The following is a 26,880-nucleotide window of genomic DNA, read 5'->3' on the forward strand; positions in this document are numbered from 1 at the left end:
TTCAGAAAGTAAATCAAAGTGTTTGACTGTGAGCACCACAGGTGAAAGTCAAGCTGTATAACTTATACTTTGGGCTCTTTCTTCTGCATAATAAGAGAAATTCCCATCTGAAAATGCAGATCCTCGTTCCAGCACCTCTCATCCCAAAGTCTTCAGCTCAGCCTCAGAAATAAATATTTCTCTGAGCTGAGTCTTAAATTGCCAAGTGTTCATGAAGCACAAGAGGCAAATACTTTGATCTTTCAGAACAAGAAAAATTATCTTTATTCTCCCCCCTTATCTAGCAATTGCCTTCCATGAAGCTGACAGTGACTTTTATGCTAGAAAAGCATAACTTTAAAAACTAATTCCAGATTGAGACCATAGAAACTGTTATCCTAAAGAATGAAAATATTTTGATGATTACTGATGCTCACTGTAAGACTCAAAAGATAGACTTGAACAACTCCTCCCCTTTTATAAACACAGAATTGACTTTGGATGGGGGGTTGTTAAGGCATGGGAGCACACATGGGAAAAGATTCAGAAAATTCAAGTAATTCAGGCTGATATTGCTACTTTTGAAGACAATAATGCAGTTACAGCCAAACCCTGCCATGAGACTTTAATGGTCTATACATCCTTAACTGCCTCAAACTGATGAGATGAGTCACCAGCACAGATATATATAACATAGTAACCATTACTACACTACCACCCTGTTGCAATGCAACCCAGAATATTTCAGACTCTCAGTCTTTCCAGCAGAATCTTCTTCACAGTTCAAAAAATTTCTTTATAAAGTATTTTTTAAAAAATCTAAGCAAAAAATAATACTTCATCTAAACAGAAGTCATGCTAGCTACCTTGCATTGAGAACATCAGTGTAATTTTATATTCAATTTTGCTGCATAATGGAGAATTGTTCATAATTTCGGTAGAAAAAGAATTCTCCATCACTTTCTACTTAAATAAACAGCATATTAAACAGCACTACTAGAGGCTAAATACCCTCTTCAGCTATCCCAAACATGCAAAGCCTTTCAGACACACAACCCTAAACAGGTGCCTATTTGTACCCTCAAGCACTCACAGCACCTCTAAAAACATGCTTGGCAATAGTACAGGAATATACAGAACCTGTGTGCATGTGGGAAGGCCTGGAATGAGCCTGAATCCTCCTGACAAAGGCAGTCCTGCAAATCTATGCCTCTCCAAGCAGGATAATAAGGAAAAAAGTCATGAACTGCACACATACATGTGTCTGCATAATGACTTCCTTCCTTCCCTCTTTATCTCCTAATAAACCACCCCCTAAATACACAGTCCTGCATGTATGGCCCTGCCATCTCTGCTGGGGCTGCTGCCTGCTCCTCTGCAGACACTCGGCAGCCAGAAACAGGGTTCTATCCAAGAGAACACAGCATTAGGGGATAAAGCATAAAAAGAGAGAGAATAAATGACTTGCAAACAACACATCACTTATGGGGAAGAATACTGGAAGGTTTTTTACTTTTTTTTTTGACTTTGGATATATTAAAGAGAAACTGAACTGGAAGACTGAGTTACAAATGGAAATTTCACAGGGAGGATTTTGGTTTATAACATTGCACACAACAACTGGACTTTGCAGACACAAGGTGCTGCACAGCTCATGTACTATGAATCCCAAATAAGGAGTGACACTTGGATCCAGATTAGTCCCTAGGTTCTGGGGTCATTCTCTCCCACTCTTCCCTAAGTAGAAACAGCACTCCAAAATATCCCCCTCTACATACACATAGCATGATCACCCTGCTGCTTCTGAATGTACCAGACAGCAAGAGTACAAGTGTCTACCTGCAACTCATCTGGCAGCCTGGATTGCCCAAATGACATCACAAATGTCCTGGGAAAAAGGCTGCTGAATGCTGACCACACTTCCCAAGGACACAGTGTGTACTCAGTACCCAGGGGGAGGGAATTGCTCATTGCCAGCTAAATATAACAGGGTCCATGCCCTCAGGATGCACAGGTGGCATCACGTGCCCCCAAAGCACAGGTAGGGACTGGAGAGGTCAAAGTGACAATTACAGTGGCAGAACGAATTAAAACCACACTTGTAATCCAAAGAGATTTCACTTTGATTAAAGTAGAAATCACAATTACAGCAGTATCCAAATGTAGCCATTTTCATCAACAAGTCCTTGGCTTGGGAAGTTACTAATTATTTTACCAGACCAAAAAAAAAGTGATCTTCTAAACTTCTGGTTTCCTCCAAACTCTTTCCTGAGATTAATTTTCTCTTGGGACATCTGCACATGCATTCCTAATTTTGTGTTGTTGTTCCATCCACTTTACAATACTTCTCTTAATGGAGATTAAAAATACCCAGATGTTTTAAACTTCAGAAATAACCCAACCTTGCTGCAAAAGCACACTTCTACATTGTATCCCTGTCCTACCTACATTTGAACTATTCCAGTGTTAACACAGCCAACCAAAATAATCAACAAAGGACAAATCTCTGCCAAACGGTGTCAGAGTTTCCTCTCATGTGAGCAACCAAAAGCTAACATGGAAGTAATTAAAAACACCCTTAAAATGGAAACAGAAGCATGGAATGCAAATTGCCAGCTCACAGCACAATGAGGGGGAAATCTTTTCATCTTTCTTCAGTGATATTTTATGCAATTGACACTTCCCTGCAGTCACTATTCAGAACACAACCCTCAGAGCTGGTGTTGACCAGTATCTTTTTAATTACTTCAAAGAACAGCTTTGAGTTTTGCTCCTGAGGAGGCAAAGCATTCCTGGGTGGATTTTGAGCATTGTAAGCAGTATTCTGGGCAAAACCATTCAATGACGTTTTCTATTAAGTATTATGGGACTCATCTGCAAAACACGTGTTCTTCATCTAATCTTGCACCTGACAGCTGAGAGCATCTCCCTAGCAACCATCACCAACACACTTGCAGCCAAAAGATAGAAAAACATTGGAGAAATCCACGATAATCTTGTACAGGAAATGCTGCTTTGAAAATCCAGCATGAAATACAGATGAAATTTGGGGACTGTGGTGTTCATCTACCTTGCTGAGGGCGTTTTGTTTGGCTGGGTTTGGTTGTTTCTTTAAAATCATCAGCAAAAAACAATGAAGGAGGAAATTCAAGGGAGATGATTCTTTAAGGAAGCATGATTCTTTCAGGAACTTGCAGGAAAATAATCAGGTACTGATAATCATGAGGAAAGCTTAACATCAAGGTCTTGGATCAGATTTATAAGATTGGCATCTTTCCTTCTACTGGACAGCAAACAGGGTGGAACCCCAGTTGACCAGCCCTGTAGGATCACCTCTCTAGCTCCTTTTGGTAGCCCTGAACACAGAAAAACATGAAGAAAAGGAAGGTTGATTCAAAAGTCCAGGAAACACCTGGAAATTCTCATTCTGCTTCTGCTTTATATTCTCACCACTTTGAGAGGCCACAGATTGTAGTCAGGACTGGCAGGGCTTGTTTCTATCAGTACGGACATAAGTTAAAATCAAAGCGGGGGGAGAAAAGACCCGCCCCAATTTCTGCAAAAAAGACCAAGTTGACTTGGAGGTATATTTTTCACTGCCAAAGCACTCAACTACTACTTGTTTACAGCTGCTTACCATTCTGGCTAGAATAAGTCAATCTGCAAAACAGTAATTCCTTTGTGGGCAAATTGTGGCCAAGATTCTGCTTCCTTACTCTCACTACTGAGAATTATATTGGAGCTTTAGTTCAAGTAGAGTCAAATGCATAACAGCTCCTGATCTGCAAAGACTTTTCATAAAAGGAAGCCCTACAGAGAGTAAAAATATGCAATTTTCAGCTGTTTTCATTCATTTTCTCAGTAAGAGAAAAAACAATGTCCCTGACTGACCTGCACATTTGGAATAATTACCATACACTTAGAAAATTTAAAGTCATCTGCTGGAGACAATTACATTGACTCCTACTTAGGATACCACTGAAGCCCCAAATCTCTTACTTCCCAATAATTTCCATTCTGTTATTTGTCAATTACATTTTTAATACTGTCATTGCCACAAGCATGGTGCGCAACATGCCAGTCACATACCAAGGCGTTGACATCCTCAGTTTTGTAGATCAGCATCCGTATCTCTTCTGGATCACCACTGAAAATCGCCTGGACCAGTGGAGGCTGGAAAAAGAAAACAGAAGCAGAAACATTACAGGTTTGTTTATTTTCTGTTTAAACTGAGAGCACTTTACTCCTGCTAACAGCTTCTAAATCTGCCCAGAGACATAGTGTGACCCCAGTCCCAAATCACCAGGAGCATCTCATTAGTAAGAGCTACCAGTTTGCTTGAGGATAAACTGAAATCATGAGCATGTTTGTGCCTATAATGAGCATGTGTGTGCACAAACAGGGACCCCCATTAGAACAGCAACTTTTGTCAACAACACACAATTAGCCCAGATGTTCTCCCTGGCATGTAAGGGGAAAACTAATTACATCAGATAGTGCTGCATGCTTGCTCTTGGCACAGATGAATGGCCATGCCATACACATTTAGAAACAGAACATTATGCAGATAATGAATTTCTGGGCAATCACTAAACAACTTGTATTTTTTTTCCCGAATAAATACGCCATGAGCGCAGTTAATTTTAACCACCCAAGAAGCGAAGTAATTATCTTATTGTCTCAAGTCTGTTATTATGCTATTATGAATGGGAATGCAGGAATAAATAACCAGGCCCACAGGAGAAACAATGTGCCATGCTCGCTATGCTCGCTGCTCTCCAAGGCTGGCGTCACCGCCGGGCAGCGGGAGGGAGCACTGCGTGCGCTCAGCGCTGCCACACTCAGCCAGAGCTGGTGACTTCAACCCTTCCGACCACCTTGGCAGCAAATTTCTGAGCTAGTAACCAAGCTGGCAGCACACAGAACTAAAAGAAGTAAAACTGTGCTGCTGGAGACTCGGGAAAAGAAGGGGACAATTCACAAAGACCCCTATCCCATAAAGCATGTGGCTGAAACAGGCCCCGCTTTCACCAGCACCCTCCTGAAGACAATGTGTGCCCCCCAAGTCTCACTCCTGGCTGCTTCATGGTCCTACTGGCCAAAAGGAGTTTGTGGTGCCTGCAATCACCAGAACCTAAAATAATCCTGTAAAATGGCAGCATGCATGACTACTTAAGCACATAAAACTGCAGTTCTTGAGATTCTACAGAATTTAGCTGTCTTGTAAACAGGCTATCTCAAAATTCACACAACAGGCTGAAAGAACAAAGTAAATACCATTTCCTCCCTATCTTTTCTTATTCAAATGTGGAAAATACATTTTAAAGTTAATGGTGTCTATTTTAAGACATATTAATCCCTTATGTCCTTGAGAAACATTCATACTGGAATTTCATTCTTGCTACTCTTCCAAAAATGAAAAAGACTAAAGCAGCATCTTTCATCACCATTGTCTATGTCTTACATATTGTAGGGGATGTTTGAAAAAGGGAAGGAAAAAAAATTGCATTTCACCTGAACTATTTAGCATGCTCCCTTCCCAGCCATGTCAGAATGGGCAGAGAATATTTCCCAACAGGGGATGCAAACACCAGACCCTTCTCTCCTAAAACTAACAGCTATGAAGAATCAGTGAATCTTTATGAAATTATTATGATTCCACCAAAATATTTGCATTTCCTGTGCATTTATCATAATATTTAAATGAAAAAAAAATCAACAGGAAAGCAGAGAACTCCTCAATTTCAAGCTGAATGGCAATCACAATCCAGTAGTAAAGAAACAAACACCCCCAGCATCTTAGATTAATCCCTGAACCCATTTGCAGCATGCCCAGCATGCAGTATGCCCAGCACCCAAGGAAAAGTATCAGCCAGACTCTGGTGACATTTAAGGTGAGACCTCAGACAGAAGTAAGAGAAAAAACCCTCAAAATTCAAATCTATTAGATTTTAAAAAACAAAAAGAAAAAACCCAACCAAGTAAAGTGCTGTTACAGGCAATGTTTTTCTTTTAAAAAAGGAGGGAGTAAAGTATTGTGCATCATGACATTAAAAAAAAGGAAGGTCTACAGTAAGGCACTTTGACCCATCTTCCCTTTGCCAGAAATCTGAATCAAACCCTTGGTTTTACAGGAAATGTTTGACCTTTCCAATTAGCATGAGCCACTTAACACAGAAAGCAGACTGAGAACATCGTGGTGTTCTTTAGACCTGTGACACACAGAAGATCCTCATCTCAATTTTTGTCCACCATACCATGGTCACATTCACCCGCAGTTCCTTGATCAAACCCCGGTGTTCATTGTGCCTCTGAAGCAGGGTATAACTCCTACCACTTATACATGTAACCTTTGCTGACAGGAGAAAGTTGCCATATACCCATTTCAAAGGCCTCATCTTTCAGACCTTTTTCCCCTGTAAGATTTAATTTTTATAAATTAATCACGATAAAGTCGATCTCTGATAGCTGTAGCAGCAAGACACTGAGATAATGGAGAATGATCAGAGCCTGGAAACTGGAAAGAGGAGATAAAAATGATCAGAGCCTGGAAACTGGAAAGAGGAGATAAAACCAGTACAGGTTAATAACCATCTTGAGTCACTGCTGTTCAGCCTGCTCCAGCTGGCCATTTTTCTAATTCACTATGTCATTATTTTACTTTATTTTCAAAGGTATTCGTTTTGAAATGAGAATGTATTATTTATTGTTGAGGCAATTTTATTACATATTGAGACTTATTTCGGTGTAAGATGTGCAGTCAAGTATAATGAATTGGACTAATACAATGGGATTCTTGTCCAGGAAATCCATGTCAGAACTATGTTGCAGCAGTACTGCTCAGTCTGAGGTCAGAGCTGAGAAGATGCCTCCACATCCATCAGCACAATGGAAAAAGCATTGCTGCATTCAGCAGCTGACAGGGATGGAATGGGGCTTGTGCAGTTACACACACATTGATGATGGATGCTCAATGAACAGTGATCTTCACTGATAACTATATTCATGCATCAATGACTTCAAATAGCTTTTTTTTTTTAATTTTAATTCCTGAAGGGTAAATAATTTTCCTTTCTAATTATTAAAGGATAGTGTATTTTTGGAAATCATTTCTAAAACTTGTGACATCATTAATGGGTTATTTCATTAACAGAAATATTTTGCTTTAAAAGTCTTCAAATTGTTAAGAAGTTGTTAAACTCTTATAATAAAGGGGGGGAAAAAAGCACAAGCAGAGAGCAGATTATATATAACTATTATTAGAATTAATCAAGGGTGCAGGGTTTTGGAATGATGAACAACTGTTTCATCAGCTCAGCTCTCTGTAGCTTCCAATTTCTTAAAGAGAATTTCAGTTGGGAGTGTTCACATTTTTTCTGAAAATAAACTCCAGCAGCTAACAAAAACCTTTCCATGTTACTTCTTCTACAGAGTTACTATGCTAAGTATGAAACTTAGCAATAAGTTTTATTAGAGGCTTCTTTACTTTGTGCTGAAACAAGCACTTTAGCAAAAAATAAATTGTGTCTGCAGACACCTTCCAGTGTTGCAACATATTCCTATCTTTACTGCATGCAGGGCAATCATAAGCTAGACTTCAACCCACCAGGTAAAATTAACTTGTTGAACTGAAGGCACAGTGATTTTTTCAGCAACAGAATTTAAACCCACATGGAAGAATGTCCTGTGGCTCAGCTGGATTCCACAGAGCCAACAAGCTGTTCCAAGAGAAAAAGTGCAACACTGGGAAATTCTCCTCCATAGATCTGACTGTTACCAAGGGGCATTGGCAAGTCTCTGACTCCAGAGGAGATGAAGCCTGTAAGGGGATTGTCTCAAGTATAATTTTAATTATTATGTCCAAAGCAGGTGCTGAACCTCCTAGCAAACTTTGCATTTTTGTTGAGCAGCTAGTAACTGTGACATATACTGAACATTTTGCCTTGATTTTAGAAATCCTGACTCACTGACCAGGACTTATTTAACCAGATTTTTGTTTGACAGGACGTAGAGGCTGATAGGGAAAGGATGATTGACTCCCATGACTATTTGATCTCACAGACTATCATTTGCTCCTTTGAGTGAAAAAAGCTACATTTTGATCCTTTATTAGTTCTAATTGCCTTACATCAAGTTCCTGGACTAAACACTTGGATATATCCATGTATTCATGTAACTAGCAAGGCAAGACACACAATCATTTCAAAGTGGTATTGATTCTGACAGTGTTTAGCCAAACACCTGACAGTGTTTAGCCAAACACCTCTTTTTTTTCTGAAAGTACTCCCACTAATCAAGATAACAAGGTTGTCTGCTATGTCACATCACATACATCTATTTCCTTCCATTGGCCAAAGCAAAAAGGCTGCTCCCCTCCTTAATTTTAGTTTAGGACTTTTTCCCTCTGCACATACAGCACATGAATACCTGAAATGCAGTTTTAACTTACAAGTCTGTATTAGTGAACAGCCATTAACTGGATTTCTCTTAATTCTTAGAGTGCCTTTACCTGATGCTTAGTATTTATACAGTTCCATGTACAGAAATTACTCAACACTGGTAATTTTCAATAGGCTTTGTAGTCTAGTTCCCTTGCATCAGGGGTTAGCCTTTTACTGTGTTTTAGGAACGAATTGCTGGGTAAATACCAAAAAGGTTTGCTCATAATTTGTTAATTCAACGGATGCAATCCTGTTGTTGGAATTTCTATATACACTTCTGCCCAACAAAGTACTTTCACAGAGCTGGTATTTGGAGAATAATGCCCTTGGATGCCTGCTAAGAGGTGTTACATACCAATTACAGATCTTTACTAAGTGACTTAAGGAATACTTGTCCAAGCAACTGAAAAGCCAGTGGAGAGAATCAAATCTGTAGATTGGGTGTACTGGTTCCCTGGAAGCACTGTGACAAACTAACAGCACTGTTAAGTGAGCAAATGCACTTAGGACATTTATACTGAGCAGAACAATAAATATCCTGTATGCTGCAACATTTCAAACACCACAGAAAAAAAATTCAATTAATTTAATTCTATCTTATTATGTCCTTCCATTTATTGCAGACTAGCCCAGTGATTTAAGGATTGCACATCAATCCTCTGCAGCAAGGACAGCATGCATGCCTACACATTGCTATTTATTTCAATTTGTTCCACTGTGTTTGAATGCTCAAGGACCAACAAACTTATATGACACACAGAGGTATTCAAAAAAACATGAGCCAACATTCCCAAAACTAAAAAAGAACCTCTGCATGACAGAGGCACTTCCAAGCTGAGAGATCTTCATGTTGCTCTTAGGCCAGCCATTTAAAGGATGCAACTGTGCTCTGACACTTTGCCTGCTCCAATGGCTTTTTAACTTGCTGCCATGCTGTGCTCTAAGTTGCTTAGAGGGATGTAATGGGCATTTAAGTTTTATTGCAACAAGTGTTGGGTTTTCCTGTAATGGCCCCCATTTCTATCTATGTCATTTATAACAGCTTCTCCAAAGCCTCAGGCTGTGTTTGTCCTTCAGCGCATAAAGAAGACTTCACATCAGTGGCACAGGGCACACAGGAGCAGTGGAGAATTGAGCACAGCTTCATTTGTTGTTATGCACTCCTGAGAATAGGTAAAAAATTATATATAAACTCCAAACAGAACATATGTTTAGCTTCAAAAGCAAATTTTACCTAACTTTTTAGAGAAAGAAGAGCTGGAGGGGGGGTGTCGGCATTTGCCTGCGCAACACAAGCCCACAGCTGAAAGCCTCTCCCTCCAATGCTTTCATCTAATGACAAATGGCAACTTCATCAAAACACCAAAAACTGCTCAGTGACCAAATGGAAAATTCCCCAGTGCACACCTGTGGCTCCCAGTATGGTCTAACCATAAGGAACTCGTACTCAGTAGCACCCAGGGCACCAGGAGAGGATGTCTGCAAGGACCCTCAGCGTGGTACAAACAATGCTCAATGTGCTTGGTGCTTGCTCCCCTCTAAGGAAGGCAGAAGTGGTTCCTAAGCAATTGTTCCCATATGTCTGAATAGTTCATGCAATGCTAACACAGTCCATAGGTAGTTCCACACAGGCATGCACTCAGCCTTTCCCACAGTGGCTTCCCAAACAAAGACTTGAACATTACAGAAATATTTGGTGCAGAATTAATTGGAATGCAGTGATTCTAACACGACCAGCAGATATTGCCATTGCTGGTAACATTACAAAAACCTGAGATTAATCACTGGTGTACATTGCTGACTGCATGGCAATCACAAACAGCTACAGAAACAGAGCAGCTCCAGCCTTACTGCTGCATAGCCAGGCAGCTGGGGCAGACTGCAAAGCCTCAGGCAGCATGGCCAGAGAGGGCTGCATCACACCCCTCCAGCTGAATTCAGGTGGGTACCTGGTATCCAGTACTGACCCGGTTCAGAGGCTGGAATTACAGCCTACCAAAACACCCTTCTGCCTCTTCTGGGTGGGAAAAGCACATCCTCAGCTTCAGGTGAACAAGTATATTTTGTTGATGTACAATAGCTGCAATGAAGGAGGAAGGGAAAAGCATGATCACTGGAAAAGGGTTAAAGTAGTAGCAGTAGGGCTATCTGAAACAAGATTGTCTGATGATAACCTTCCATTAAGGATCTTGTTTTGAACATTGCTTATGCTAGGTTTGGAAAAGAACAATCTGAACTGCTTACAGCATAGCTCAACCCTGAAAAGAGAGCAGGGCTGTCACAACACATCCTGCATCACCTGCTTTTAAATGATTTCCCCTCCAATACAGCTAAGCTTTTACAAAAAACAAGCTGGGCTTGGGATTGGAGATCCAGGCTGTGCTCCCACAGGCTTCTGGCTCTTCACTCCCACTCAGCAAGGCCCTGATGGCTTTTGCTTACACCCCACCCACCAAACTCCCCGGCTCCAGCCAGGCAGAGAAGACAATAGATCTGATTCTATAATTAAACATAATCACAACTAATCATTTAGTAAGTGATGTGCAAACCAGACTATACTTCACTACACTTCCCCAAAAGCACACATATTGTGAAGTAACAAGAATAAACCAGCTAAACCCCTGCCTCCTCACCACCACCTGCACTCTGGTCCTCTCTGTGCTCAACCCTTTCCCCTCTCCTACTTGAAAACAACATATTGAGACAGCTCAAACTTTAACATGACATTTATTTAATCAAGCTTTCATGATACTTAAAAAGGAAAATAGTCAGGGGATTGATCCTGCTTGTGCAATGCTGGACCCAGCCTGGTATTTCTGTTCACACAATTTGTGATACGCCATTCTAGACAGTGCAAAACAAGCCTCTGGCAGATCTATTTCTGGTGCTAGCTTGGCTCCAGATTTTGGCTGCCTCCCATTTTTCATTAGGAAGCCTATCAACTGCCCCAAGAATTGCTTATATTTCCAGGTGAAGTGAAGGTTACATCCTGCCATTCCTGGAATCCTGAAATTCCTCTACACACTGAAAAGTGCTGCAAGTTGCCTAGGTTTCATTGAACTTATCAGTAAAAGGCACCAAAATAACTCTTGGCCTGTTAAATTTAGATCACTTCTAAAAAGGAAAAGAGCTCAGACTGTTTAATTCAGCTTGCCCAGCGTCCTTTACTTCATTCTCATTACTGGAGGCTGTCCACCAGTCTTGATTTAAGTGCTAGGGTTTGGTTTTAGTTTTGGCATTTAGGATTGGGGGTGGATGGGTTTTTTTGAAGTGCCTCCAGATCAGATCAGAAAATTAGTTAATAAATACTGTCCTGAAGTTACATTAATCAAGTGGAGACAAAGACTCAGCATGAGGCAGACTAGTTAAAATAAGAAAGCTTTTTTAAAGGAGACAAACATAAACATAGTAGCATAACATTTGTTATATTCACCAGCATTTGTTACCTATTTTAGTAGAAAAAAGTCTGTCACAGACAGCATAGTAGAATTTGTTGGAATACCCACAAAGATTGAGGATAATCAATCTAAGAGTACCCTGAATTTTTCTTGTCCTCCTGAACTTGTTTGTTCAAAATTTCTTGGGATTTTGTCTCGATACAAACTGTGTGTTGTGTAATATCTCACAACAGACATATCAGCAGCACCATTAAATAACAGTCCTGGGATTGTAATGGCAGTACCAAAAAAAGGATCCAATTCCTTTTATACATGCTCAGCAGCATGTGCTGCACTACTTATCCATTTGAGCACTTCTTGTCATATCCATATTTTGTTTCCCAGAGCTTTTGTCTTTTCTTTTTCCCCCTCCCCCATAATCCATCAATCATTTAGTCAGAAGCAGGGAAGAAGTCCTGGCACCAAGGCAGTGTTTCTGAACAAGAGCACAGCAGACAGTAAAATCTCTGGGGGCATAAATTCCAGCTGGTGTAAATCAGCTGAAGCCAACTTCCAAGTGAGAGGCCCTGTGCCATGTTACACCACCTGCTTTCCAAAGGGCCCTGCACCCTGTCCCCACCAGAGGCACAGCTGAGAGGTGGCCAAGGCAGTGTGAGGTTATGAACCTCAAGAGAAATGAAACTGCCAGCAGCAGAACAGAGCAACAGCAGCCCAGTGACACGTCCGCTCCTCACTAGAGATTTCAGAATAAAGCAGTTAGGGGAGAAACTCGCTTGAAAAACACCAACCCTGCCAAAAGCTTAATTTCCTGCTCACTTGTCTTCAAACACAATTCTTTTTTTTTTTTTAACCAATTGTTTAGGTGCTAAATTCCACAAGAAAGAAAAAAATAAAAGACAATGAAAATCAAATCTGTGTGGAGGGAGGAACGCTCTGAGGGCTGAAGGGGTTCATGCAGCTGGTCAACTTAACCTGGGACATCTCCTCCGTTCAGTGGCCCCACATCCTCTGGAGACCACTGATATCCTGCCTGCACCCAACTCTATCAGCAGCAATGGCAGTCAAGCAGAAAAAGGAAAAAAGAAACGGAAATGCTGCAAGTTTATCTCCCTTCAGTTTATCACTTATGAAACTGTGACTTACCCCTCTTCCTTGCCAAGGCAAGCGTGTGCAAGGGCTGCTACACACACTGCAGCTGGCTCAAAAAACCTTTCCATAGTCCTCTTTCAGTGCAGCAGCACAGCAAGAGCTGCTTTTCATCTGGCAGCCTGGACACTCAGCAGGACAAAGTAATAGTCCAGTCCATCTGTAATTAAGTGCTCTATCTGATATATGCAGCACACATTGATACTCATCACACACACTAATAAAAACCCTTTCATTTTCAGAAAATTAGTCCTGATTTAGAGAACTCTAAAGAGGCAGCTGATCCTGTAAGATCTTACTTGGTAAGATCAGGACTTCCGCTGGCTAATGGGGTCTGTTTTATATTACTGTACACACAAAGAAGGCAGCTATGAAACAGAGTGCCACAATAAATCTGCAGATACTTCAGAACTACAAGAGACTACACAAGGATGTTGGAGGGCAAGATCAGAATTTATAACCACCTTGACAAATTATACAAACAGCCAGGCCGCAGGAAGAGTCGGACACTGTTCAGTATGGAGGAGAACATAGCCTGCCTGTTAGTGAGAAATCCAGGGTGGTTACGCAGAAGTGTAAGAAAGAATTTGGGACTGCATTTTACTAACTGAAAGTAACCGAACAACGGTCTGAAAGAGGAAGAGATTTAAAATAGGATTATGACTTGCCAAGCACACAGAGGTCCTTCCACACTGCTCAGTACTGCTTAGGCTGGCTGGAGTGAGACATTTAATTTAGGGCATCACTTGCCTTGAAGACCAAAACAGAGCTCTAAAACATGATTTACAGGGAAAACCTAAACAGATCAGAGCTGGTCACAATACACAGAACACAATTTAAAGGAAACATGAGAACTACTTGCAATACATAAAAGATTGTTATTAAAAGAAGTCATCTGTTTTCCACATCCAAGATACACAGAGCTTAAATGGCTGCACACAAGGAGGATGCATCTCTGCTCCATTAAGGGCAACACAAATGAGGACATGGGTTACCAATTTGGCTGAGTTATAAACTGTGAACTGCAGAAGACTGTATTTCAAAAATAGATCTTGTCCAACAATCACTGAAAGTTAAAGGTATTCTTTTCGCAGGCTTCAGTAGGCAAAGGATTGAATATATGAAAGCAATGGAGGCCAAAAAAAATTCACAGCACGCTTACATGAAGATAAAGGTTAACGCAAAAAGGGTAAGCTACAGCAGAAATCAATAAAAATATATATTTCCAAAAGTTCGAGGGGAGTCTAGTGCCTTTGGTTAGATGCACACTAATACATGGCAGGACTCCAGCAGAATTTCAGATCCTATCTTATTCACTCATCAGAAGGTAATTTCAGCTATGAGGTTTATTTCAATGAGCTCATGCACAGAGTTTCTCTTAAGGACAGATACATTTTGCAATCACAATCTCATGTGTTCCTGAACCTCATCTTCCTCTTAACAGTGACCTGCAACATTTCCAAAGTCCTGATGTCATGGGTATCTAAACCAAGCCTCAGACAATAGCAAACCTCCAGGATCATGAAAACAACATTAGAGAGGGAGAAGATATTTTAGGGACTCAAAGAAAACCTGAACTATCTGTTTTGTTTAATCTTACCACTATATTTCAAGCGGATCTTGCTCAGGTTCCCCTTGTGTTGCACGTCATACACACAGCCTCACCACTGCCTGTCTCCTATGTGCTGCAGTGCAGCTCATTCCTCTGGTCAGCAGCTGCCACCCCCACAGCCACCCTCCTGCCAGCTCCAGAAAAACTCAGAAAATCTCCCAACTCACCTTCTCGTACACAGCCAGGGCCAAATATACTTTAAAAGACATTAAAGACTAGCATTGATGTTTCCTGATTTCTCTTAGAGGTCATGGAGCTCACAGGGCTCTTGAAGAGCACCACAGTCGGTTATTACTGTTTTCATAAAATACTAAAATCCTTTGCAGATTTTAGTGACTAATAGTTGTTTTTTGCATAGCTGATATAAAATTCAGATTAAAAATGTTTAACTACTGAGGCTGATGACAGGGTTATTTTCATTACTAGTAGAGTAACTATGTGTGAACACGAAGATCAGTTCATAACACCACTTCATCTCTTTCTTTACATTAGGCATGCTACAGTTGGCATGGAGCTCTGCTCAACAACCAAAGCAGATGTTTTACCTCTATTTTGAATCTGGAACAGATTAGCAAAGTTACTTTGATTCAACATGTCCTGATAATATCCTTGTTCTCAACCTCAACCAAATTATTGAAGTTGACAGGGAAAAAAAAGGGAAAAAAAAAATCAAGCTTTGCTGATGAGTGCAATGTCACACAGCCAGGCCTAAGAAATTAAATGGAAATTTAAAAAGGTTTCAAAATTGTCTTCACTTCAGAAAACAATTCAGTATCTTCAGAGCATGATGCATCTGACTGTGACAAATCCAGCAGTGTCAAAATTACTTTGTACAGACACAAATTAAACAGAAAGATGAGCTGGAGAGCTATAATGAGCTATTACACTTTCTTCCAACAAGTTATGAATAGCTTCGTCTGAATACCCTCTGAAAAGCCTGCAAGATGTCTCTGAGACCAGTGTCACCGTTTTGAGACTCAGTGTGAGCCCTCCCTTCATCACACTCGATGCCATGTGTCAGGTACATCTCCGTGTGTGAGAACAGCTGACCTCGCACGGGCAGCACCAGCCAGGAGGGTGTGTGTGCCTTCTCATCGGCCCAGGAAGTGGCATGCAAATCTCCCTCACTCCATTTCCCCTCAAATAGCTTCCAGTCATGGTCACACTCTTGCTGAAACCCTTCAGCACTGAGAAGAAAAGCAAGACAAGGGCTCAGCACCCCAGCTCCCAGCACTAGCTGATTTTGTACATGCAGCTGTCTCTGCATGCTTCCTTCCAGTTCCTGCGGAGAGGTGGGGTGAGGCTGGCAGTCAGACACCGTCCAGCTGTGTCAGAGACCCTCTCTCTGTCCATGTCACATCTAGACACACTGATCCCTCTGGTCTGGGATAACCATTGCCCAAATGGGGTTTTCTTTTCCAGAGAAAAAGGCTCAGCCATAGAGTGAGAGTCCTGCAAAGTCAAGGCAAGCCCCCCTTACTCCTGAGCAGTCTCATTAGAGCCTCTCTGCAGCAGAGGAGGGCAAAGAATTATCCAGTGAACAAAAGGGAAGACAAGACAGGGACAGAGGGCAATCCACTTCAGATGGCCCTCTGCAAAACAAAGTGCTCAGAAATACAAGGGGAGGGGGGGGGGGGGGGGGCAAAAAACCCCTGTTTTTAAAAACTACTTTTTAAGCCCAAACTGTAGCTGCCATCTGTAATTCAAACCCCGTTTTTAATTTTGCTAGAGAGGCCATAGCTTATTAAGGCTGAAAGTTAATTAGACTTGCATAGCTTAACACTTCAGCCTCTCATTTATTTTCTGTGAATTATTCTACTTCAGTAGTGAAAAGCTTACTATTCTGTGTTGTTGTCGTGCACCATGAGTCTGATACCAAAAGAAATGCTTGCAAAAAAGAGCACCTAACTTGCTAAAAAATAATTAGTTGGGGCTTTTTTTTTACAGTTTTTATATTAAAAAACAACAAATCTCTATTTGAGTCCCTAAACACAGCCACTCAGTTATTTTGTGAATATTCATGTATTAGTCTTGTTAAATTTAGCCCAGTAAATATGCAACCTTAATACAAAACACCCCTTAATCAGCTAACACATGTAACTGCTGCTTGTCAGGGCAGTGGCAATGTGCTTAATACTCATTTTTGTCTGTGCTGTTAAGCAGGGCATTATTCTCTACCTGTCTAATGACAACAGCAGAAAAAGCTGGTGGCAGCTTGATCAACTGCCTAATGAGATCCTAATACTGAATTACAGTAACCTAGCTAAATGGCAAAGCCAAAACAAACCAGAGGATTTCCCAAGCCAGCTTGACTTCACCATTCTTTTGTGATTGATTCCTTGGCCACACCACTGTGGATGCCTGTGGTATTTGAACACTTCCTTCTGACAGGGAGCTCTTTGAGTCGTGCTACCCATCAGAGAGGAGGATGTTTGAGGACAAGCTCAGGGAATGTGTCTGTACTGCCACTAGATATCCCAGATGGCCTCTTGGAAAAGGGATGGCTGTCTGGAATTGTGTACTGGATATGAACCCCATACATGAACTCAAGAATAAGCAGGTGTAGACCTTACAGTTTTCATTCTAAATGTACATTACAAAACAGAGCCTGCAGAACTAAATTAGTAACCATCTCCACTAATTTTAATAGATTTTTACAAGTGACTCAAGTAATGCATGAGAAGCTGAGAGCATCTAAGCTAAGCCCAGGCTTAGCCCTTCACTTATCCTTTTGCAAGGAAATGGAACTTACCCTCAACCCCTTTGCAAGGAACTGGTTTGGTAAACCACTGTCCTATTTTGCTGCATGATTTAACCAGTCTCAGGCTACCCTGCCCCTCTGATCTGCTAAACAAAGCAAATCTCTCTGTTTCTCACAGCCTCCTCCTCTCAGTCCTTCAGAAGCTCTCACCTGTTTTTCATGGTGATGATCCTAATTCAAGACCTGTAGGTCTCCTTCTCTGATATCTTGTTTCACTGGTGGGTGCAGCTCACTCCAACACTTCAGAAAAAATATAGAAAAGCACAGCCTTGCTGTGTCAGAGGCCTTGGATTTTACAGAACAAGCTAAACAAACTTTAAGGGCCACCTAATACTGTTCACATTTAAGTTGAGGGCAGAAACTTTCAAACAAAGCTAAGGGACTGATAGCAATGCTTGGTGCTTTTAAAAATCCCAAACACATGAAGCTGCATGATCTTTCTGAGGGATAGATAAGTTTTCAGAGGGGTGGCAAAGGTTGTGCCATCTCACCATCTTAAGTCACCATGATTGCAAAGAGTTAAAAAAACCTGAAGAAGGAAGCTAAAAAAAGGAAGCAGACTGTTCCCAAAAGCCTGCCATACTGCTCTCACTGGGAGTTGTACATGGGGAAGTCCAGCACTCTTCTGCTTGCAGCCACTTTATGTAGGGTCCAGAACCCCTTCCCCTCTGGGGTAAGGGGAGTAGATGAGAGCTTCTCTGTGTTATCTGCTGCCTCTCACAGACCATCTGAAACTTCACTGTACATGGGGCCTGCCCAAAGGGAATTCAGTGCACTGAGCTCAGCTCTCTGAGTTGGCAGAGAGCTTTAAGCCACGGGGGAAATGGTGATGTTAACAAAACAGTTGGATATACCTTTCTCCATCCTTGTCATAAGCCTATACAGATTATTTCAGGCTCTTTAAACACAGGCAGAATCTTGAGGAAGTAACCATAGAGAGGGGAGGGAAAAGCAGCAAATTCTTTCTGGTGAGGACAAGCCATCCCTGGCACCTGCTCTCATGCTTTGGATTAGCCAGCTCTGTGGTCTGGACCAAAACTGTGACTACACTGGTCCTGCTCCTCCAGGCTTCAACAAGAAGTTACCTACATGCTTTGAGTAAGGCAACCTGCATTTTCAGCAGTCTCATTTATAATCTAATTCCAACTTCTAACTTGTAAGCTGGATATCTTGTGAAATTCAGAAGGTGAAATCCATACAGGCATAAACAGCAGACAAAACACAGGAAATTTCTCATCTCTATTCATGCCATAGCAATATGTAGACCGGGGGGGGGCAGACTCCATGTGTCTGATGTATTCTAATTCTAGTTCCTGAACTAGAATTCCCACCACTGAAACTGTTTGGATCCTAAAAGCATTTTAACTAATTTTATTTCTGTCTCTACAGGAAGAAAAAAAAACCCTCAAAACATCTCCAAGACATATTAAATATTTGAAGAGAATTCTGCAAACCAAGAACAAGACACTTCTAATCTAGGTCATCTTATAAAGACATTAGTGTTACCATGCTAAATTTCTACTCTCCTGAGACAGAGCTGTCACTGGTTAACTCGCTGCACTGACACAGATTCTGAGAAAAGCCCCAGGAAGTATTTTAGGCTGATTTCTGCGAAGAAAGAAAAACACAAATCACATTTTTAAATGGCTGCACCCAGCCCCACCAGCCCCTCAGTTTCAGATAATGGAACCGCACAACACTGCTTGCTCTTGCAGGAGTAACAGCTGATAACAGGCCAGCCTTTTTGCAGTTTTTCACTGGAGTGCTCTCTACTCCAGCTTTCATTCAGCTTTCTGTATGAAGAGAGCATGAGTTGGCCACAGTGCACTCAGAGTTTGCTCAGCAGTGCTTAACAGAGATAAGGGGGGAGGTAAATCATGGGGGGCCGCCACTCACCAGCCTCCAGCCACACTCCACTCAGGCTGGATATGTGCGCTTACCTTCAATGTCAAAATGTCCTTTGCCGTGCAAATCCTATGCTTTTCCATCTCCACAAATTGCTGTGCCTTTCTTATTGACCAAGTTTCTCTTCCTCTCCCAGCAATTACTACAGAATCACAGAATGATTTGGATTGGAAGGGACCTGAAAGACCATCTGGTTCCAACACCCCTGCCATGGACAGGGACACCTCTCACCAGACCAGGCTGCTCAGAACAACATTTGACCTGGCCCTGAACAGGGGATGGGGCTATCCTTGTGTGTTTGTAGCTATCCAAACACACAAAGTCTCTGAGCTGTGTCCTCTGCAGCTTCCCTCCTGGCTACAATCTCAGAGGCACAGGGTCCACCTTTCCAGAGCAATGTCACTTGAAAAAGATTTGTCCTTTGTATATGATTTAACTGGAAAAATTAAGGACAGACTACTGGCTCACTGCAAGAAGTTAGGGTTTTTTAATTTTGAAGAATTATATTTGGACAAAAGGAAAACAGTCAGGTTTAGGGCTACTGAAAACCAAGCCCTGAAGTGCAGAGTGTAAGGAAATCTCACTGTGTGCACAGACTGAACTCAGACTTGTCCTGCCTAGTGGACATGTACCCATTATTTGGCCAGCAGCACCAATGCACTGTGGCTCAGGACTGACAGTGAGAAGCTCTTTTGCTGTTATTATGAAACATGAGTCAGTTTGAAAGTCTTCGTGAAGAGCTGTCACACACCTCATGTTAAAAAAAAATAATTCATGGCCTGTCATGAAGGTGAAGTAGTTTTCCTAGAATAAGTACAATTCCCAATGCTGTGCCCACAAGCCTCAACTGGAAACTCAGGAACAATATAATGAAAAGGAGATTAAGAAATTTATATATTAAAGATCACACAGCTTTAAAATGTAAGCAAACTCTTAGAGCTGTCAAGGATGGATTTACAAAAACAATGGTATCTAGCACCCAGAATGATCACTTCACTTCAAACCACTCCACAGTGATTTTAAAACTGTGCTTCTAGAAAGTCAAGAATTACACCCTGAATTACCTGGGGTGAATTCAAGTAATGCCTGTAGCTTGCCCTATGATGGTGATATCTCTACACACCTCTGCTTGGAGGTTATTTTAGAGTCTCTAATTTGTGCTAATTTCTAAAGAAGTTTAAGAAAATTTGGGAAGAGATTTTATTCTCATAGTCAGAAAGCCAGTTCTCACATTCATTTCTCCTAATCATTTCTCGCAAATACTGCTGTTCAAACACCCTAACATATTTAAAATGTAATTAACATGTTCTGGAGACATGAACAAACACCAAGTCTGTTTGCATGATGAGGGGAAAAACTCCCGCTGAACAAGCTGGAGGTTCCTGAAGCCTACTAGGGGTAATTGTGCTGGTTTACAGCAGATTGGAATTGTATTACCTAAAGCTGATTAAAGCTGACAGGCTGCATTTACACACTTCCACTAAGGTGACACTGACAACTACAATGAAATCCACAAATCAGAAGAAACAAGCAGCTTCTGCTATTTTATTCTGCCAAAGCCATTGCAGGTGTCTCAGACCATGTTTTATATGCAATATGTGCTGCAGCAGCTGAGCAGAGGAGTTGGGAAGCATTCCACCCAAGCTGTCCATCCCCAGGACTTGGCTCATCGAGCCACAGACACATCCTGCTCTTACTTATCTCCACTGCTCATTTTGAAAAGTGACAAAAGTCACATTGGTAAATGTGTGTGCTGCTGCCTTCAAACTAAATAAAGCACTCACTGCCCTTTGTAGGCAAGCTAGACAGGCAGCAGAAAACTGTCAGACTGCACATGGCAAAAAAATCCATCTACAAAGAATGGCAAATTTGCAGTTGCTCTAACACATCTAACATCAAAAATGACCCATGACTTATTTCTTAAAGACACAAACCTTGCAGCCTGAGCTACTGAGTAGGCTTGAACACTCACTGCATACTGAAGATCTACCTTGTAACAGCTCATCATCTCAGCAGAAGCCTGAACTCACCTGAACTGCCACATCTTCCTTTTCCAAACTGGGGCTCAGAGCCACCACACTTTGCAGCTGGAGATAAAAACATTTTTTCATCCCTCATAAGGGCAGATCCCAACTTCACAGACCAAGAAACAAGCACAGAGAAGCATGTATAAAATTGCTATAGGACTCATTCTCCTTTCGGGTATTTTCAGGTTTTATGCTTTCAACTTTTGCAAAGCACTAAGATATTTCTCCAATATTTTTTGTTGAGTGACAGCATTTTTAAATTTCCTAAGTTAATTGGCATTTATAGAAGAAATGGTGATAAGATCTTAGCACCTTAGCAATGGAATTATAAGAAGCTAGGAAAAACTGTTTGTGCTTTCCTCACCATCCTGTTCCACCCACAAAAGGCATTTACATTAATAGAGAACCTGGCATTCATAAACCTGTATGGCATCACAGCACTGGGGTCACAGCTGCATTCCTACCATTCATTCAAAAGAGCAAGAATTTCAAAATCCTTGCTTGCACTTGATCTCTGGGATGACTTGTTCATTCTCACTCCTAGTTGTCTTCTTTCTCCTATGGAAGCAAGGATTGAGACTGTGAACATCAGTCCCAGTCCCTTTCCAAGGTAGGTGCCATAAAATCAAGTCAAGGCTGTATGAAAAATGCTACCTAGCTCTGAATCTGGTTGCAAAAGCAAAGATGTAAATATACATACTTAAAACACTTCACCTCAAAGGCTGTCCCCCATCAGGGCCCCAACTGGACACAAAGATTTCCAAAGGGAAAACACATCAGTGACTGAAAACCACATCCATATCAATGAAGCAGAATCCACTATAGGGGAGTTTCACAGCTCAGGCACCATGGACAGGGTAGAAAAGGAGGATGAGGGACAGAGACCTCCAAGCTGTTCAGGCAGCTCACCCTACACAGACACAGAGCATCCTGGTTACATCAGAGGAACCTATGGGAGTCAAGAGCCCAGCTGGCTTAATCACAAAAGCCAGGAGAGAAGACCCAGGCAGTGAGGAAACAAAGATGAATTGCTCCAGAGAATCTTCATGCACACGTAGTTTCTACTGCCAAGGTAACACTTTATTTCTGTTACTCTCATCTGGACTCCTTGGGCAACACTGGTTCCCACACTGGCCTGTGCTTTAAAAACCCAGCCTGAGGGAGAGCTGAGTAGCTCAGGACTTGCCTGCCCTTCCTTCCTAAGCAGCTGGCATTAGTCATGAAATAGCTCCAGTAAAAAAACTGGATCCACGATTGTTCCCTTTCTAGTGCTGCTGTCTCATATCATACCAAAAATCCCACCAATGCTCTCAGTCACATAGATGGCACAATAATTAATGTAGTGATGGGGGAAAATTCTCCTCCCTGCCCCTTCTCCCCATGGAACTGGTCCAGAAATGCCAGCAGAGTGGCAAGGTGGTCTGCAGCTCCAGAACCCACACTTTATAGGCTCCATCACTCAGGCACAACAGCCCATCTGTCAGCTGCCCAATATCCCCAGAGGACAACACACAGCTCATATCTAACCAGACAGCACCACATCAGAGACATAACCAACCATTTTTCAGACCCACAGAACATAGGAAGGATGGAAGGAAGGACAGAAGGAAAGGAATAGGCAATTTTACCATGCTATAGGTACAGAAGATGAAAAGCACTTCGTGCAAAGTAAAAAGCAGAAGAAATGCATTCTGACTTTAATATCCAAAACCTTTTAACCGTAAGTAGATTTTTGCAACTGTATCTCACAGAGCCGTGGCTTCAGCAGTATTTCCAGGCTCAGAGTGTAGTTCTGGAAGCAGTACATTGTACACAGGCACTTTGGTAACCAGCACACATCCAACACGAGACTGGCTGTGAGCATCATCGCACTGCCGCTGCCGATCCCTGAACGCCATCCCAAGCAGCAGCCTCCCTCTGACATGGGACTCACTGCTGAAGTCCCTCTGTAGGAGAAGAAGGGTTAACTAATCTCTTTAAAGAGCTATAATTAGTCCAACAGGAAAATAAATTCTGTCTTCCTGATTCAGGGACAGTGAGTGCCAAGAAGTCTGAGCACACATGCAGAGAGGGCAGATACGCACAGCTTCCAAAAGCAAGTTCTGCTCTGACACCTGAATTTATATGAGGGACACAGACTGATTTGTCTTTAGTAATCTTGTTTATAAAGTATAATGCTTTGCTGGTTTTTGTTTGCTTTGTTTTTTAAATCTTTTAATTTTTAAAGCCAAACTATGCCATAACCGACTCTTCTGCATCAGTGCTGCTTGAATTTTAAATGCAGATGATTCATTCTTTTTCCTTTTTCAAAGGCCAAGGAACTCTAGTATTACACAATTACAATAAGTGCATTCTAAATAAGACCTTCAAAAATTAGCAGTTACTGCAGTTGATATATACAGCTTGCTTTGTAGATATGGTTGACTAAAACATTAAAATGCAGTACTGGATGAGTTTTACAATGCTTTTTTTTCCTCCCATGTAAATTTAATTTCATTTATCAGTTCAGCCTCAAGTCAGGAGTTCAATATTTAGTTCCTATATTTAATTACGTTTCCTTTTCATTATAGCCTTTTCCAGATAAATGTTTAATCAGGGTGTTCACTGTAATATAAAAATTACTGGAGTGAAAATAATGAAGTAGAAATGGTCTCATCCTTATACACAACATCATATGTTAAATTCTAGAAGGTTGATTTAAAAAGGGCAACGATGTCACTGAATGAAGAACTCAATAATAAGCCCTCAAGGAGAAAATGAGCTAAATAGTGGTAAAACTGAAAAACCAGAAGATTAAACCATCATACCTTTTAGAGAGTATAAGGGAGCCATTAATGCTTTAATAAGATGCAAAAAAATCAAAATAATAAACTGAAGCTCAATGCATGCTAACTTCACCCATGATTCCAGTGACTATCTAAATGTGCCAGGTTTGGGGGTGGAATCACCCATCCACATAACAGCAGTACCAGAAACATTACCTGGCCCCATCACTTTGCACTAGGTCAGAGACTAGAAGTCTAGTCTTTGTTATTCCAGTTCAAAAACTACAATTCTTCATCAGCCCAAACTCTTCTGTTCCATAAGAGTGCAAGGAAGGACTAAAACTTGTTTTTGACAATGTCTGTGTGCAAGCTGAGCGCTAACAACCATTGCTCCTGCTGTCATCACTATTACCCTTCTTTCACTTTGCCTTTCCCCACAGTGAATAACTTGATTTTCCATGATTATTCAAAATAAAACTTGCTACGGATCAAACATCTTGGTTACTATAAAAGAGGCAATTTTACTGTAAAATCTGCTGCATAAAAATTGTATCTTTCTATGTATTTCCAGGTGGTAATTCCTGGCTATAGCTCAGTAACATATATATGTTTTCCCCTAGTTTTGTCTGGTTTGGTTCTGCTTTTTGCATGTTTTTTAATTTGCTGTAGTCACTGGTGAGGGCATTTCTACTGTAGAAATTCTGTAGAAAGCAGAAATTACTCATTTTCAATGGGCACCATCAGTCTTCTGAAACTGCCTTTGCTTATTGTGAGCAGACCAAGCTTCTAATGCTTCTTTTTTCTAGGTCTTGCAGAGACATGTTGTTCATCAAACCCTATCTACAGAGGAAGTTTCTTTTTAAACTAGGCAGGAGGTAGATGCTTTGCTCCATAAAGCATGAGTTATTGCTCAGGTTTTTCACTTTTTTTTCCCATTTACTGTCTAAGAGTTTTTGGACATTTAAACCTGATGCAGCATATAAATCCTCTGAAAATATATAACATTAACTGCATTTTTAGACAAGGCTTCTCTAGGAAACACTGCAAGTTTTTGTTATCCATCAGCATCCTCCATTTAGTAGCCTAAAGAATGCAAAGCTTCAATTCTCTCTACCTTGTCTTCTGTGCTTTCCAGAAATTAAAGCAGAGAGCCTTACTGCCCTAAATTGGGAGCTATCAGGTCACAGTCACACAGACTGAGGCTGCTATGGAAGTTCAGTCATGTTAGCTTTCATGGGCTTGAAAAGAAAGACTGAAACCTCCAATTTAGGAACTGCCTCTCTTATGGAGATTTGAACTGCCAGAGTGTTTTGGCTTTTTTTTTTTTTTTTTCAGGTCAAAAACTCACTCTGTCTTACAGCTCTGGCAAGGGATGTGGCAGCCTGAGGTGCTGATGTCCCCAAGCACCCACTCTGCACCTCTCCAGCAGCAGAGACACCAGAATAAGGCACGTGCCACATCTGCAGCACAGCAAAGCTGTCCTGGGAGAAGGGACAGTCCCACTTCCCCCAAACCTGCTCCCCTACAGACCTCTCTGACACCCAGGAGGGTTACAGAGAACAGTTCTGGGGAGCTGAATGCTACTCTCCAGGAGGCAGTGAGTACTTTTCTGCTGGTTTGAGTCTCAGCAGCTCAGTGAGCAGTGGGATGCAGGATGAGGTAGGAATGCAGGGCAAGGAGCAAGCAAGGGCCCAGGCCATCCCTTCCAGGCTGCCAGCACATCAGTGCACTGCTTTGTGAACCCTTCCTGGCACCTCAGTCAGGCTCTGCCAGCAGGGACACGCTTTTGCTACAGCGACAACAGCACTGGCAAACCCACCCCTTCTGTTCTCACTGGTCTTGGGGCAAAAGCCACCAGAAAAATGTTTAAGGCAAGCCATGAACCTGTAGCTGAAAAGGAAGAATTCCTTACACTACAGTCAAATCTGCCAGAACTTGCCCATCAGAGCCCTTACATGGGCAAAAAAATTTCCTCTCTTGCAAGAGTTCAAGCCAGTTAAAATGAGTGTTGAGAAAAACAGAAGGACATAGAGTGCCTCAAATGCCCCGTGCTGGATTGCTGGTAATGCTTTCAAAATCAACACTGAGGTTCACTGACAACTCTGCAGTTAGAGCATAGCTTTGAAAAAGGGGAAACACTTTGGCCAGGAACCTAAAATATTTTCAAGGACTAAGATCCAACAGAAAGTAGGTATAAGAACTCTGCTTTCTTAAAAACACTTAAACAATAACATTTTGTTCCTCTGCTTGCTTTAAAAAAACCTGCCATATATGGACACAAATTATATACAGATTTCTTGTAAAGATAACCTCAAGTACCTAGAGGAATTAAAGTCCTAAGGATGGCATAATTCAGAGCGGTCTGGGACAACTTTGGGACAACATTTTTTTTCTGTGATTACCTCATCTTCTTCCATGGGACCAACTCCCTCAACTTCTCTTGAGATCTCAAAAAAGGTTCAAGGGAAAGAGGTCTGGAGAAAGATATACAAGCAGGAAAAAAAAAGAAAGCAACCTTAAAAAAACCCCAAGCAGTAGTAGTACCTGCAAATGACACATCTCATGAAAGTAAAAGCCCCAGCCCACTAAACTTTAGCTTCAACAGGCTTCACAGTTAAGCCCCAAAGAGAAAAACATCCAGCATATATGGCATGAAAGGCAACAAAAAACCCTGACTGGCAGTTTGCATTCTCTCCTCCATACAGGCATAAAGTCTGGACAAATAAAGCACATGAAGTGCATTTCTGTAGGTAGTGAAAATTAATTTTCATAAAGTAACAAGGAAGACACAAGACAGATGTCACAGGACAATGAGCTCTTCCCTGTCAGAACATCCAGCTTGCATC

The 26,880-nt window shown here is 41.5% G+C and overlaps 1 protein-coding gene across 13 annotated transcripts in view; it reads right to left on the bottom strand.

Annotated features, from left to right (window-relative positions):
• ANKRD44 (ankyrin repeat domain 44) overlaps window positions 1–26,880 on the bottom strand; it is a 132,011-nt gene that overhangs the window by 65,797 nt on the left and 39,334 nt on the right. For all 13 annotated transcript variants that reach the window (XM_036387334.1, XM_036387329.1, XM_054515327.1 and 10 more), the window contains exon 2: window positions 4,069–4,152. In XM_036387334.1, the coding sequence (XP_036243227.1) occupies window positions 4,069–4,152 (84 nt within the window). The remainder of the gene's footprint in view (window positions 1–4,068; window positions 4,153–26,880) is intronic.

Source organism: Molothrus ater, chromosome 7, assembly GCF_012460135.2.
Source record: "Molothrus ater isolate BHLD 08-10-18 breed brown headed cowbird chromosome 7, BPBGC_Mater_1.1, whole genome shotgun sequence".
In the NCBI taxonomy this organism is placed as follows: Eukaryota; Metazoa; Chordata; class Aves; order Passeriformes; family Icteridae; genus Molothrus; species Molothrus ater.